The sequence below is a fragment of the Pollicipes pollicipes genome, unplaced genomic scaffold (genome assembly GCF_011947565.3).
Source record: "Pollicipes pollicipes isolate AB1234 unplaced genomic scaffold, Ppol_2.1 Scaffold_3087;HRSCAF=3621_pilon_pilon_pilon, whole genome shotgun sequence".
Classification (NCBI taxonomy): Eukaryota; Metazoa; Arthropoda; class Thecostraca; order Pollicipedomorpha; family Pollicipedidae; genus Pollicipes; species Pollicipes pollicipes.
Window position 1 is genome coordinate 39,234,769 of NW_023596225.1, and position 16,171 is coordinate 39,250,939.

The 16,171-nt window shown below is 55.7% G+C and overlaps 1 protein-coding gene across 1 annotated transcript in view; it reads right to left on the reverse strand.

Moving 5' to 3' along the window:
- Nucleotides 1-115: 115 nt before the first annotated feature.
- LOC119090129 (WD repeat-containing protein 7-like) overlaps nt 116-16,171 on the reverse strand; it is a 68,759-nt gene continuing 52,703 nt past the window's right edge. Inside the window, 9 exon segments of the mRNA XM_037212924.1 lie at nt 116-301; nt 829-946; nt 1,545-1,629; nt 2,025-2,192; nt 3,135-3,336; nt 4,717-4,842; nt 5,015-5,114; nt 6,594-6,822; nt 8,724-8,921. Coding sequence (XP_037068819.1) covers nt 116-301; nt 829-946; nt 1,545-1,629; nt 2,025-2,192; nt 3,135-3,336; nt 4,717-4,842; nt 5,015-5,114; nt 6,594-6,822; nt 8,724-8,921 — 1,412 coding nt within the window.

Below are 16,171 nucleotides of genomic sequence, written 5' to 3' on the forward strand. Positions count from 1 at the left end.
AAACAAACGCCCAGCACAGACGAATACTTCACACGACATTAAACTGAACCAGAGAGTGGTCAGAGCCATCTGAAAAGCGTCTGCATAATCAGCCCGTTGCTGCCAGCGGCCGCACTCAGCCGCGCGGACCGGCGCTCCACGCGCGCACCTCGATCAGGAACCGGACCAGCTCCATGTGGTTCTTCTCGATGAGCAGCTGGACGACCCGCAGGATCTCCGGCTTGGCGCGCATCAGCACCGAGTGGTGCACCACCACGTTCAGAGACTGCGCGTTCTGCTGCAGACTGTTGTAGCGTGCCACCTGGCAAAGGAGCAGGACACGTTACAGCGTCACACGCGCCGCTGCCGGGTCAGCCACGGTGACAGCGGTGGGTGGTGCTACAGTCAAGCTTATTACCAGCTACCCGAGTCTCTCCCGTTCAAGGGGCGCCGCCGCACGCAGACGTAAACTTCGGTCGACGTTGCTTTTCGCGATTTGTTCGAATGTCCTGTTCAACATTGCCACTGAGCCATAGCGTAACGCATCGGCAGGCCACCACAACCAGCATCGGTGGATCACGGTAGAGTCGTAGTTTTCAATCGCAGATCATGTTCGTCCGCAAGTGTCGGGCTTCCGCGAGGGTTGCCATAGGCGACGGCTGCACCACACATGTTTGTAAACCCTGCGATTCACAACCCATCTGAAGCTACTGTGGTGCGCAGATCTCGTAGCGATGCCACATATACAAGAACAACGCCGCGCCAGCGCAGCGTCCGCGCAGCTGAAGACGCGCGGCCTACCGGACCATCGAGCCGGCGCCGCGAGCACCGCCGCGCCGGCGGCCTCACCTCTCGCGCCATGGTGGTGACGAACACCTGCGGCCGGGCGGTGGCGATGAGGGCGACAGCGTGGCGCGCCGTCCGCGCCGTGTCGGCCGCCGCCGCCAGCGGCAGGCCGTAGCTCATGCTGTCGGCGGGAGCGGAGCGCGGTCAGCCGGCGCCGGCGTCGGCACACGGCACGCCGACACCGAGCCGGCTGCTGGGTCGTCGCGACACCGGGGCACAGCCCGCCGTCCACGGCGGGACGAGCGCTCACGCCTGTGCCCCGTGACACCGCTCCCAAGGACAGCTCTTTCAACACCGGAGACGCAACACCGACCCTTACCTTAATCAAAGATGGTCATAACCTTACGCTTACGAGGTCCATGACAGTGACGACGTGCGATTATCTTAGCGACTTCACGACAACAGCCAGTGACCCATTCTAACGCAGCGGCGGCTCCCCTACCGGGAGCCTGCTCTCGGCCGTCCCCGGGCGCCGCTCACCGGGACGCCGCTGCCTCACCCTGTCCCTCACCTGGGAGCCGCTGCTCTCGGCCGCCACTCGGGGCGCCGCTCACCGGACGCCCCGCTACTCACCCTGTCCGCGCACCTGGGGCGCTGCTCTCGGCCGTCCCTCGGGGCCGCTCACCGGGACGCCGCGCGCCTCACCCTGCCCCGCCACCTGGGAGCCCTGCTCTCGGTCGTCTCTTGGGACGCCCGCCTGCCTCGCCCCCCCCGCTCACCTCGGCGCCATGCTGTCAGCCTCGCAGCAGAGCTCCAGCATGGCCCAGCAGCACCGCGAAGGCGTCGATGTGCGGCTCCCACTGGCTGAAAGCCGCGGCCCGATCAGGTCGATGGCGGCCCGGCGCAGCGGGCGTGTGCGCCGGCAGCTTGGGAGTGGGCGGCGCCAGCAGCAGGTGCGCCAGCGCCTGGCCTGAGCGCACGGGCGGGCGACGCCGTCAGACGCGGCGGGCGGCGGCGCGTACCCGCTCCGGCGCAGCGCAACGACCACCCAGCCAGTCAAAACAGGTCACGCAGGCACACAGGCATAAGCCCAGACAGACTCCGGACCAGCTGAAGCTGGGCCACACAAGCGACATCTCACAGATCGCGCCCCAGTCGTCCCCAGGCCGCCCAGCGCACCGCCCCGGCGCGGGCCGCTGCTGGACCGCGGCCGCGCCACACGTCGACAGTGGCGGCGGCGGCGGCGCCAGCGGACGTACTGGTGTGCAGCGCCAGCGGACCCAGGCCGAAGCCCTCGACGCCGTGCGCCCGGCCGCCGGACACCTCCTGGCCGAACTCGGCGCCGATCACGCCCAGAAGGATGATGGCCGTGGCCTGCTTGCGGCGCGCCTCGGCCGCGTTGGCCGCCGCCCGCCGCGCCGCCTCCTCTGCCGGCCGACAGAGCGGGCTCAGCGGCCAGACACGGCGCACGACACAGCCGTCACGTCACGTTTCACACGACACGTCAGCACCCGACCACGGCGTCACGCTCTACAGCGCCCGGAGCCGCAGCAATTGTGTACGTATGTGCGTGCTGGAAGGATATCATCAAAGGCATGCGGACGTGCAGCGACCGCTGATTACTTCATAGACTCATAAATGTCTGCAATGACCAGGTACGGTCAGACACAGTTCGATCATTCTTCCCCAACACGAGAGGATCGATTGCTACGTATCAGCAAACAATGCGGCTATCTATAAGGGCCTTGCTGCCGTTGACATGGCAGGGAGGCGCACGCCAGGAGCCCCAGAGCCCAGCCCGCCCACCATTGGCACCTGTGGCGTCATGTCGTCTGATTAAGAGCGCAGCTGTGACACAGAACCAAGATATGTGCGTCACAAAACCTCACTAGAGTGGCCCATTAATCCCAGGCGAACGACGAACGCTAAGCCCAGGCGGAGAGGCGACCCGAACCCCGTTACAAGCGTCCCACGCCCATGCCTGGTGGCGCTCCCTGACGTAAAGCACAGCTCTGAGTGAACACAGGTCAGGCAAAGGGACGCCCCAGACTACAAGAGAGGCGTCTTCGTGTCCTCGCCGAGGGACACCCCAGTCCGAGGTACATGAGCAGGCAAGCCTATAGGCAGACGGAACCCCCAATACCACAAGTGCTTCCAAGCCTTAGTAAGGAGACGCCTGCAAACACATACAGAGGAGTACCCCAAGCCGAAGTGTATGAGTGGCGCGCCAGGTCTTCAGGCCTACGGAAGCCCCAAGCCCCTCAGCGGGCGCCAATAAGCCCAGCAGGGAGGCTAAAATCGTCCATATGCTCCCCTGCCGGGACAGAGACGTCCCGCTGGTCTCCTGACGGGGCAGAGCCGAGCCTCACCCTCCATCTGGTCCTCGACGTAGTCGTCGGGCTCGCCGTCGGCGGGCTCGTGCTCGTCAGGCGCGTGCTGCGGCGGCACCACCGACGGCTGGTCGGCGTACGAGGGCAGCAGCGGCGCCCACCAGTCGACCAGCGCCTTCAGGTTGCGCGGCGAGAGGCGGTGCAGCTCCGCCAGGAGCAGGGCCTGCGCCGCCTGCCGGATCTAAGCGACACACGAGCGCGGGCGGTCAGCCGCCGACGACACGCGGCACGCCGCCGCCGTGCGGCGCCCCACGGCTCGCGACGCTCGGAAAGTTTGCTACGCTTCGCAGCGCGGCCGTTCGCCGTCCTGCGCAGAGCTCGGGCGACCGTCATCTGCCGTACAGCACTTCATGGACACGTATCTGATCACCGACTCAAGAGATGCGAAACATAACGCATCGTCATGGATAATGGTCCCAGTTTCAAACCGCGCGCGAAGCAGGTCTTTTACATTGGTTGATAGTTTGCTGTCATCAACAGACATACGCCAGGGCCCTTTCAAGCTGCATAACTGAACTAATTTAGTGCCGGGCAAGGCAAACAATCGCAGTAATCAAGATGGGTTAGTCCATCACTCCTCTCGCTACTACTTCGTCTTCCCTGATTCAACGTCTTTACAACCCCCAGGGTATAGCACCACGAGCAATACCCCAGAGCTCTCGCAGATGATGGCCATGCGAGCGATTTCGGCGAAGGACACCAGGATAAGTCGCGTTACGAGATGAAGGACTCTAAACACCATAGATACATATTGGGTGGAGAAAATGACCACGCGCACGCGCGCACACACAAAAACACACACACGCACACACCACACACACACACACACACACACACACACACACACACCACACACACACACACACACACACACACACACACACACACACACACACACACACACACATCACACACACACGCACACACACACACACTTATACGCACACGCACACACGCGCACACGCGCACACACGTACACACACACGCCCGCGCGCACGTACACACACACGCACTTAAAATGTGGATAGCTATCACGTAAGGGAGGAAAATAAAAGCAGGCCTAAGATTAAAGAATGACACCGGATAACAACATCTGATTTTACTTGTGTTCAAAACTACCAACAGCGCGATTGGTGTCCTTTGTGCTCCTGTCACGTTTCTTCTAGGAACGTTGTGTTTTCGCATGCCTTACATGCTCACATACAGACAGCTTATTAGTTAGTTCCATGCGTTCTGTGCCGGATGACATGTGGAAAATATTCATCAGCTGGTCTGCGATAAATAGACATAGAAGTGCTTAGCAACGCTAGTGCTGACTGGCATGAGATAGTTAAACAAATATATCCTCACCACAGTCATGTAGGACTAGCCAGTTCAAGATATGCTCTATACAAATATATGCTTGATGAGTAAGTAAATCAAAGAAAGGAACAAAATGCTGTCAAGCTTCCATATAACATCTCGAAGTTTCAGTGTTTTCATTTGTTTGCTTCTTCTTACAACCATCTTTTTCACCTACTTCGTAGCCTCCCAAAACAAGTCACACAAATTTGTTCATTACCTCAATGCATCGGTCCTGCCACCTCCTGGCCAAAATTTCCACGAGCGGCTTCTTGAGCGCTACACCTGAAGACTCCATGCGCTCAGGGAACTGGACGCAGTGTAGTGTCGCGATCTTGCTCCAGCCCTGCAGGCCAGAACCAGCAGGACTCCCTCGTCAACCTGCGCCGATGCCCCATCAACATGGCGCACACGAGTAAGACAACTAACACAAACGCCGTTACGAGTTTGGCAAGCTTGTTTGGACATGTCCTAATTGACGCGAGCATGGACGACTGGTTAAGGCCAGGACGGCTGACCTCTCGGACTTGCGCCCAGAAGTTGGCCTGCAGCTCCAGCAGGCCGTCCTGTGACTTTCCGAGCGTCTGGTTCGTCTGACTATGCGATCTCGTCAGTTGCCTGGAGGCGGGGACACGACATCAGTCACGCGATCTCGTCAGCTGCCTGGGCGCGGGGACACGACACTTATCATTCGTCTTCGTCAGCTGCCTGGGGGCGGGGACACACGACATTTGTCACTCATTTTCGTCAGTTGCCTGGGGGCGGGGACACACGACACCGGTCACTCGATCTCGTCAACTGCCTGGGGGCGGGGGACACACGACACTGGTCACTCGATCTCGTCAGCTGCCTGGGGGCGGGGACACACGACACCGGTCACTCGATCTCGTCAAGCTGCCTGGGCGCGGGGACACACGACATTTGTCACTCATTTCGTCAGTTGCCTGGGGGCGGGGGACACACGACACCGGTCACTCGATCTCGTCAGTTGCCTGGGCGCGGGGACACACGACACCGGTCACTCGATCTCGTCAACTGCCTGGGGGCGGGGACACACGACACTGGTCAGTCATCTTCGTCAGCTGGCTACAGGGCGGGGACACACGACACCGGTCACTCGATCTCGTCAGCTGCCTGGGGGCGGGGGACACACGACACCGGCCATTCCGTCAGCCACCAGCCAGGCAGGGAGCAAACAGCAGTCCGTTGGCGCCGGCTCAAACGGAACACGCAGTAGCAAAACACAAAATGTGCAGACCACAACACAACACCGAACTGAGATCAGTACCGGGTTGCCTTGGAGTCCAGCATCAATAAAGCGCGATAAGTATGAAAAACCACGCCAGGCGGTGTCTGGATGGAGTACTTAAGTCGGGAGAGCGTCAGTCCCGCGACCCCGGGTCAAATACTGTGGGGTTTAGGCCTGGCTCTCAGCCAGAGGTTAGTCACCCCGGCCCAACTGGCTTAACATCTTTGGACTTGAGATGCCTCATTAAATCCCTAGAGCGGATCTCTTTGCTGGGCTCCAGCACACCATCAACAAGAAGAAGCAGACAAGTCATGCAACGCCACGATGAGGTACAGTTACTTGCATAACACCAAAATGACTGTGAACTGCAACAGCACGCGGCACAGCCTTCCAAGTTCTGTAATGCGGTAAAAAATTCCACCAATAAGACGGTGTCATACTATTGTCAGTCGTGTCAAAGGTGTCAATTGCTACTCACGAGAGCCTCAAATGGCGTCAATCCCCCAACTCCAATAGAACCGATTCCGCAATACTCATCTTTCCCGTCGAAATAGAGTTCGACACATAAATTGCGCCGCAATGGCCGTAGTCACAGTCGGAACTAGCCGCACAGGTTGCGAGTCAGAGTCGTGATCCATTCCGATGTCACCGAGTCAAGCACACAAAGACTGAGAGTCTTTGCGACCTCACGGGCACGTTTCAATCGCAGTTGGGACGACACAACACCCATTAACTTCCAGACAGCCTAAAGCTACCATGCCGGACTCATCAGCAGCGCCTCCCAACCGACCGCAGCAGCCGCCAGCGACGAGCCACGCCCGCCCCACACGCCAAGCCCGCCAGCTCACTTTTGCAGCCGCTTGCGCCGCTCCGGCTCGGGCACGAAGCTGGTGTTGTTCATCGACATGAGCGTGTCGGCCAGCGCGATGACGGACAGCAGGTGGGTGGTGGTGAGCGCGCTGCTCAGCTCCCAGTGCGTGCGGCGCGTGAAGGTGACGGTACGCTCGGCCAGCGGCGCCGCCATCGCCGCCGAGCCGGGACCGCCGAGGAACGTCGGCAGCAGCAGCGACACAAACCCTGCACGCACGGCGGCGCGGCGGTCAGGGCGCGTTCCGACACTCGCACTCATCCAAATTTTACGTCAAAATAAACACAATTATACATACATACATACATACAAATATATATATATATATATGTATATATACATACATATATATATACACACATATATATATATATATATATATATATATATATATATATATATACATCACATAATGTAAGCAATGCGCGACTGCTCAAGGATGCCAGACTAAATTTTGCCCCTTCTTAGGACCAAGCATGCCACAAGGGAGGACAGAGGACGTCGGGGAGAGAGTGGATGGCGGATTTCCGCCCCCAATGTAATTGTTCATCATTATTGCATGCAAACGAACCATCCTTTCAGTGAAACGTTGTCATCAAATTCTGAACCCTAAAATACATGCATCAAAACCCGACCGTCCTTACGCGCTTCGGTGTGTAAAATGGCACGTCACTGTGCGAGTGCGTATGGCACAAGACCCATTTGCGAATGTAAAGCCTGTTTAAATGGAATATTTTAACCCACGCGCATCTACACAGGCCATGCTAGATGAGATCACATACTTTCCGTGGTTACGGAACAGCTACTGCAAGCAAAGGACGTCAGCTTGCGTCCTCTTCGTACTTAACGCGCGTGATTGTTAAAAATTTGCATATCCAACAGGTCTAGTTTAGAAGTAAAGCTTTGTTGACATGTTTAACTGAAGCAGTGCCAAATCCGGTCTTATGACATACAACGTTTCAACTGATTGAGCTCGATGCAGGGCCTATCGAATTCAAAGCTGCTTTCATTGTATCGAAACCGCAACAAAGGAAAAGCGCTACAAATAACGCGCGCGCCGATGTGGGTCCATTGAATTCAAAACTACTTTCATTGTTTTCAAACCGCACCAAAGGAAAAACGCTAAAAATAACGTGTGCGCATCCAGCAAACTATTTTGATGCTTCCGGTAATGGCCAGCTTACTTCAAATGAAGAAGCCGCCCAACATCAAAAGTCCACCATGGGCTGGCACTGCTTACGAAACTTAGGAAATGTAGGGAATTATTCGACGATGGAATCGCTTTTGACAGGCAGCCGACAAAACTGCGTCACAAAACTGGAACAGATTAACGAACATTTTTCCCAGCCCAAGCGCGAATCGACGACGACCGGTGTTTGCATCCTTTTCTAAGCACATACAATACGTGTCACATGTATTTTTTACTGATCATGTATTACGGATTACGGTGCAAACTGCAGCGGAAAAGAAAACTTTCTTACTGCAAGGCGCACAAATACAATGACCAGTAAGCCCTAATCAGATCATAAGTAGACGTATGGCTGGTGACGTGGATGATAAACGACGCTGAGCAGGTAGGATAGTACGCAGGCTGCCCCCATTTCGCCAGGTCTGCGGTAAATGAGTCCGAGGCTGCGTCTGTCAGATTATCTCCAGAAATTTTTCAAAGCGGAGTCGTTAGTCTCATACGAAATATCAAGGGATAGGGATCACTTCTGATGACGATCGTCAGCAATCACGTGGTGGGCGAGAAGAGCACGGTCTTACATTAATCAGGCCATTTTGAGCCTGAGTCAAAGCCCAAGTTTCGGGTTTGTGCAATGAATGTCCGTTACGTATTCTTCCAGGCTTTGAGCGATCAGTAAGAATACAGTGTCCTGTTGGGTTCAGTCCGATTTCATAATCAAACAAACTTGCCACGTAAGTAAACCAATTGAATCTGAGCCGGATTCACGTGTAACGGGATTGAAACGCTTTAACCCAAGCCACAAAACGCTACAACCTCGAGGCAGCTTCCGAGATTCAGCAGAGCCCGTCTCCGGCGGGCGGGAAGCGCGACCGGCGCAGCCTGGCGCGGCCCTCGAGGCGGCGCCGCCGGCCGCTCGCTCACCGTGCTTGCTGATGAGGCCGTAGCAGACGGGGTGCTTGGGCCGCAACATGCCCAGCTTGGTCTCGCACAGCCGGTCGATCTCGGCGTCGACACCCCAGGCGTGCACCAGCGACAGCAGCATCTGGCAGATCTCCATGGTCTGGTTGTCCGTCTGGCCAAGCTGCACCTTGCCGCGGCCCTCCACGTCGCCATCCGAGTCTGCAACGGACCCCGGCGCGTCAGCCACGGCACTCCACGTCGCCGTCCGCGCCTGCAACGGACGCCAGCGCGTCAGCCACGGCCCTCCACGTCGCCATCCGAGTCTACAACGGACGCCGGCGCGTCAGCCACGGCCCTCCACGCCGCCGTCCGCGCCTGCAATGGACGCCGACGCGTCAGCGCGACCGATCGGCGGCCGCCGTCAGCCTCACCTTCAGGCAGACGGACTTCGTAAGGCTTTGGGCGGCGGAGGAACGACAACGCTGGGTGGGTTGACTCTCGAGCCCATAACACAGGAAGCCTATCACGCAGGAAACGCGTGGCGCTACTCTGCGGGTCCTCAGCCTCAAACAGGCCCAATTTCTTACCTTCCATCCGGAGCAAAACCAGGCGCTAAGCAAAGCGTGGGCCGCTCATGGAAGGAAAAACAACTTCTAGAGAAACTAGCCGTACTCCCCAATGACAAAAAAATACTGTTCTGCGCTGTCACTGCCGTTTTCCATGTGGTCAGGTCTCTCCAGAAAGGGCTCCAGTGTGGTCTTTCCAAAAGGTGCCCACCAAATTTTCGGATGCTAAAGACACGACGTCCACAACATGCACCGACAAAGAGAAGACCGTTTCCGCGGCAGCCTGAGGGCGCACAGTGATACGCTGTGTACAGAATGTGGAAGCTGGCATGATGCATGCGAGGACGAAGCAAGTGTCTGAGCTTATTATCAGTCACCCAGAGTAATACCGTCAGCAAAAAGAAAGATCGGGAGCGGAATATCTATGGAAAATGCCATGTTTCAAACTATCGGGACGACATGTTATCTGGACGCGGATGATTACGATGTTTCCGGTGACTCCCTTCCGGTAGATGCCTTTTTTCAGGTGCGCTCTTAAAGTCAGGCGCATGCCAAAACAAACTGACGCACAAGAACCAGCATTTCGAGCATTTGCCCGACCGAGAGTCATACCTCAACCACTGACACCGCGATATCAAAAATGATCAGATCAATGTGACCATTGATCAGTGATCAACCACTTAACCCGCACTGACTTGTTTGGGAATGTACTGAAGATACTACACAAATCACTAAAAATAAGGCTCAACACCTTGGGGAAGGGGGTATCCTGCATGTGTCCGGCATTTCATTCGGAACAAAACAAACAAAACAAACGTTTGACAGTGGACCCAACATGCGCTACTAACAGAAAAGAAAACGTCGGACCAGAGCGGCAATTGCGCCACGGTCTATCCCAGTGTTTTTTTTATTACTCTGCAGCGTCTTATCGACGAGATGTTAACATATACCATTGAGGGTGCACAACATTGCAGGCGTTTCGTTCCAACGTCGGTGTTTTTGTTCTTGGCCGAAGTAGTCACAGCCTGCTTCTGTCAGCCTGTCTGCTTTAAACTGCGTCGGACGGCATAGCTGCGCTGGACGCCTCGTTAGCCGCGTCAGCGGCAGCCACGCCGTGACGGGCAGACCAGTGAGCGCGAGACTTCCTCCCGTCGCCGGACGGCAGCGTCGGCCACATCGCACATCGGGCCGCACCGTCCAGGCCGGCCAGGTGATCCGGTCCGGTCCACTGGTCAGCTGAGCCGAGCCGGACCGGGCCGGCCGCCAGAACGCTGAGTTACGGCAGTGGGGGAGTGGCCTCGGCGGCGCGCCACACCCGCCCCGCCCCCGTGCCTCGGGACGCGCCGCGTGCCCGGGGGCCGATCGGCGGCGCCGCGACACAAAAAGCGCAGCCCTGAGCCGGCGGGAGCTGGCGGCGCGGCGGACTCGGCAGGTGGTGGGCGGCGGGGGTGCGAGGGCTCCCGAACAAACTCTCGAATAGAGAGACCATTAACCAAATGTGGCTTTGTAGCACCTGGATTTGTCTTTTAGTACTGTACATTAATCACTTGATGCTTCTAAATTGCGACGGTATGAATTGGGCTGCGTTCGCTTGGGCAGCTAGGTAAAAGGGTCTCGTTAACACCCTCAAGTCTACCTCGAGCCGCACTGGCCCTATGATCTGTATTTTCGGAAATACAAGCAGCTTGTCATTTGCCGTCCGGACATGAGCGGCGCGACACGCTCTGAACCGGCGAGATCAATCACGCCGTATGCCCTTGGGTCAATTCCGGGACACAACAAAGCACTGCCATTACTATTGTGAACTGAACAGGTCGATCAGAGTGCTGGTGTTGCGTAAACTGAGAGCCTAACCTCGATCCACCCGCTCGCTCCGAGCACTGGGGTCACATGGCCTGAGAAGCTGACATCGGTTCACCACCTCGAGGCGTCGGGTCATCACAAATAACGTGTGTCCGGGGAGCTACAATGCAAGTCTCTGAAGGACGCGACCCACAGCCGGCGCCGTCGACGGAAGGGGGACCGACGGCGCGCGACGTGCGCGCGTGTGGCGTCCACGTCCATCAGACGACCATCCGTGGCTACGGCGCTGTGTCCGAGACAGCCCATTACCGGCCGTTTTCCGACCGCCGCGACCTCGGCTCGTTTCGGTCCAGCAGTCACACCGAAGTGATGGAAGTCGAGGCCTCGGACTCGGCATGGCGCGCGTCGTCCCGACCGACGCGTCAGCTGAGACGCGCCGGCGGGCGGTTGGGCCCGCCATGAAGGTCGGCCGGAAGAGAAGGGGCTCTTTGAGAGGTGTCGAAAAACACCTGTTAAGTTCAATGGGTCGAGTTTTGAGACTTTCCTGATCAGTTTTGCCGATTGGTTCGTAATTATCTTGATGAATTTCCATATTTTTTGTTTTTGTTTTAAGATGGGCTCTATGGAAGGCGAGTACCTCATAATGATCCTTCCACTGTAGGGATATTTTGTCCACAAGGTTACGGCGGACAGATAGTCAGCAAGTAAAGACCATGTTAGTTGACAGAAACAAAGACAGAGACATAGACATAGACAGAGACAGACACGAAGACGGAGACGGAGATAAAGGGGAGCGGGGAAGAGAGAGAGAGAAGAGAGAGAGAGAGAGAGAGAGAGAGAGAGAGATAGAGAGAGAGAGAGAGAGAGAAGAGGAGAGAGAGAGAAGGAGAGAGAAGAGAGAGGAGAGAGAGAGAGAGAGAGGAGAAAGAGAAGAGAGAGAGGAGAGAGAGAGAGAGAGAGGAGAGAGAGAGAGAGAAGAGAGAGAGAGAGAGAGAGAGAGAGAGAAGAGAGAGAGAGAGGAGAGAGAAGAGAGAGAGGAAGAGAGAGAGAGAGAGAAGAGAGAGAGAGAGAGAGAGAGAGGAGAGATAGGGAGAGAGAGAGAGGACCAGAGAGAGAGAGGAGAGAGAGAGAGAGAGAAGAGAGAGAGGAGAAGAGAGAGAGAGAGAGAGAGAGAGGAGAGAGAGAGAGAAGAGAGGAGAGAGAGGAGAGAGAGAGAAGAGCGAGAGCGAGAGCGAGAGCGAGAGCGAGAGAGAGCGAGAGCGAGAGCGAGAGCGAGAGCGAGAGAGCGAGACGAGAGCGAGAGCGAGGAGAGCGAGAGCGAGAGCGAGAGCGAGAGAGAGCGAGAGCGAGAGAGAGAGAGCGAGAGCGAGAGCGAGAGCGAAGCGAGAGAGCGAGAAGCGAGAGAGGAGAGAGAGAGAGAGGCCGACCCCGTACTAAAAGCTCACCACCAATGCCAGTGGATTAGAATGCTGCACAAAAGTCGCTGACGTGGGCTGCTTGGCAGTCGTAAGTAAAGGAATGTGACATATATGAAGGTAACCTCATTCCAGCTGAAACTGACACAACACTTTACAACTGAGGACCTCAAAGGCTGTCAGAATCGGTTAATTACACCCGGGTGTCAATGGCGACATAGTTCGTGACAAATGTACATGACTCGGTTACATATATCGTACAAGCCATCCTCCGGTCCATACTGTACTACCCGCACATGCTATATCTAACTATACTACCTCCCATACGGTTCCACCCTAAATAAGGTGGAACCGTTGTTCCGGGTGGAGGCCGAATCCATTCCCGAATCAGTGGAATTTTCATCGGGTCATGATGAAATTGACTTCATTGACAAATTCGGGCCAGTGGGAGTCAGAGTGCAATCTCCGACGAGCGGCACGAATTAGCGTATTGGACCGCCATCCCAGAAATCCCGATTCAGGTGCCGGTGAATGAACCCAAATTCTCTGCCCTATCTGGCGAAGAATAACGCTAAACTGTAAAGCGGCCAGAGTGCTGGCCACTTAAGCTGGAGTAGGTTAAATGTCAGCCTGAGACAAACTTCGACATACCGAGTTCGAAAACCGTAACACGGATTTACCAGCTATGACGTTGACAAGCGATAACAAGCACGTGCGTGTGAGAGCCGCCGTAAATAAAGGGAGGGTGCCACATTCATCCAGCTGAGGTGGATTGTGCACTGAGCCTGAATAGTCCGTACTGCACGTGAAAGTGCGCCTCAGCCGCACAACACACATAATAAACATGCGATGCCAAATAAACATCCATAACAAATTCCAAACCGCATACAGTAATATTCCACCTGAAGCACGGCGTCAGTCAGGGGTCTGCTGAGGGTGAGACGATCAGTTGGAGCGGTCCAGCGTTTGTTGTTGGGAGCGTGGCGGCGAGGCTTTGGCGGTCCTACGACAGATGAGCCCCACCTCCCCGCTCAAATCTAACACGACAGACTTACACCAGATTGAAACTCAATTTAAATAATGCATTCTCATATAAAAACGTGATACACGCTTGCGTATGGTTTAGGACAGGTTGCTTAGGCTGTGCTTTAGGCGCGGAGTGGCGGACAATAAAATTATGTTCTACTAAGGATGTGCACTGGGCCTGAATAGTCCGTGCTAAAATTATGGTCTACTAACCGTAAAATACGTGGGTTAACATCAGGTCTCTATCTTCCATCACAAGACCACATTCCCTACCTTACACAAGATTTCCTCGCATGACATTTCTCTCCATAATCATTCCACTTGGCTGGGCGTGGACGGCAACATCCCAACAGTAAAGCCTTGCAGGGTCAGTGCCGCCGCCCCACCCGGAACCGCTCACACGCCCACCGCGGGGAAGCGCTCGTGAGAGCGACGAGGGGCTGGGATGCGGCCACTCCCAAGGCCGCCGGCTGGCCGGCGGCGCGGCCTCGCCCGGCGGGCCGGGCCGGCGCTGTCGGCCGCGCCCAGCACCCCGGCGTCCGGCCACGCCGCCCAGCTCCGCCGCGACCCAGCAGCGCCCAGCAGGCCAGCCGCTGGTGCCGCGTACTTCCCAGACGCCGGCGGACCACCGCCGCCGCTCCGGTGTCCTGACGGAACGAGAGCTCCGGAGCCTGGCCGCTGCGACCGGTCGGCGGTCAGGAAGACATAGTCGTCTGTCGGCCGCCTGTGGTTCATAGTCGTCTGTCGACCATTTATGGTTCACAGTCGCTGTCCATCTTCAGTCTGTGGTTCAAAGGGTTCACAGTTGTCTGTCGGCAGTCTGTGGTTTACGGCCGCTGTTGGTCCGCAGTCTGTGGTTCAAAGTTGTCGTCTGTCGGCAGTCTGTGGTTTACAACCGCTGTTGGTCCGCAGTCTGCGGTTCACAGTCGCTGTCGGTCGGCGTATCTCGCGGCCACCTCTAACGGGGTCACCGGGCTTGTCGAGGTCATTACACCGGAAGGAGTTGGACCGAGACTTCCTTCAATCTTTGTAGCCGGGAGTTCGCTCCAACCGGCGATCTGGTTCTTGGGACACGATGGCGACACCAAGGCCAAAGGTAGCGAGAGCAGTGATGCTGTCCACAGTCTTCCGAAGGGGTGGAACTTCATCGTTCGTTATGTGGACGTCAATACCACGCAGTGTTCTTAGATGACCTATTTGGAGTTCCCTTGATATCGTTTTGGTTGTGGCTGAAGGTTCGGTTGTACTTTCACAAGGGCCGTGAGATAAACTTAAACGGCGAGATGCCCATCTATCGGGGTCAAAACGTGCATTCGCTGAGACCTCAGTAGGTCATACCATGGCGCTGACATCACTGACGCTGAACGACGGGGGGTACGTATGTACCTGTAGCAGCCTTTGCTTAAACTGAAATATGGACCGCCGTAGTGAAGTTTTGATTTTCTGTCCTCTCAAGATTACAAAGGCAAGCCGTTTTCCTAAGGTACGGATGGCACCGAGCCGTGTCATGTTGCTAACTAAAGGCAAGCAATACGGACATGGACGAACCAAGTATCTAAAACAATTCAAACTCCGGAGCTTATTCTAACATAATTTACACATTAAATTATTGGCAAACCGCTGGTATAGGAACTCAGTCGGCACCGAGCAACTACGAAATGAAGACACCAGCACCGCAACAGCACAGAAGCTAAGGACACGAACGACGCTAACGCAACCAATTACACTCGTCGCGTTCTTAACTATAAAATTTTCTGACCCCGCAACATTGTGCATCTTCAGCTTGCTGCCCCAGGATGACGAGCTCCTGTTCGCATATCCTTATTCATAATCCAACCATACCCTACTCTTGCATCAAAGACGTTTTTCCACATTCCTACCTCATCATCCCATTTACCCGTCAGCAGGGTCATGTCACAGCGACGGGTGGATTAGTAGCCGCCAAACTGCGCGGACGCACCGGCCCGTCAACGCAGCACAACACACCAACCACCCGCTTCACTGCGCGAAGCGGCGGCAAGGTACGCGCAGGTAACCGGCCGGAACCGGTTACTGGCGGTACGCGCCGGCAAACGGCGTGGTGGAAGCTGCTACGCCGGGAGCATCATCACCGATCTGAAGTTCTTGTGAAGTAAGTTAAAGCTTATAACACCTATCACACTTGGAGCAAAAACCGCACGGCGCGTTTCCTAGTCCGGACCTCTGCGTTTATACATACAGTATGCATATATATATATATATATATATATATATATATATATATATATATATATATATATATGGAAAATATTTACCTGCAACATGCCAACACATCCAGTTCTTGCATGTCCCGAGACTGACAACATCGTCGCCGGGTATGGATTTACGTCATAGAACGTCACGTGTCACTTGATGTTCGTCGTGTGTCATCACGTTTTGTCGTAATTGATGCGTAGATCCGGACTGTGCGTGTCGCACTGATGTAAGGAGTATTCCATGATAAAGTGGTCCAATTTTAACAGCGACAGTACCAAAAGTGTCTCAATGTGTTTCTGATCCTTAGAGCACTGATGCTCACTCAGACTCATCGCCTGTTGAATCAATTCTACAAGCTCAAGATTTCATAAACGTCTTACTCCATGCTTAAATCGGCATATATGAGCGAGCCCAATATCGAACC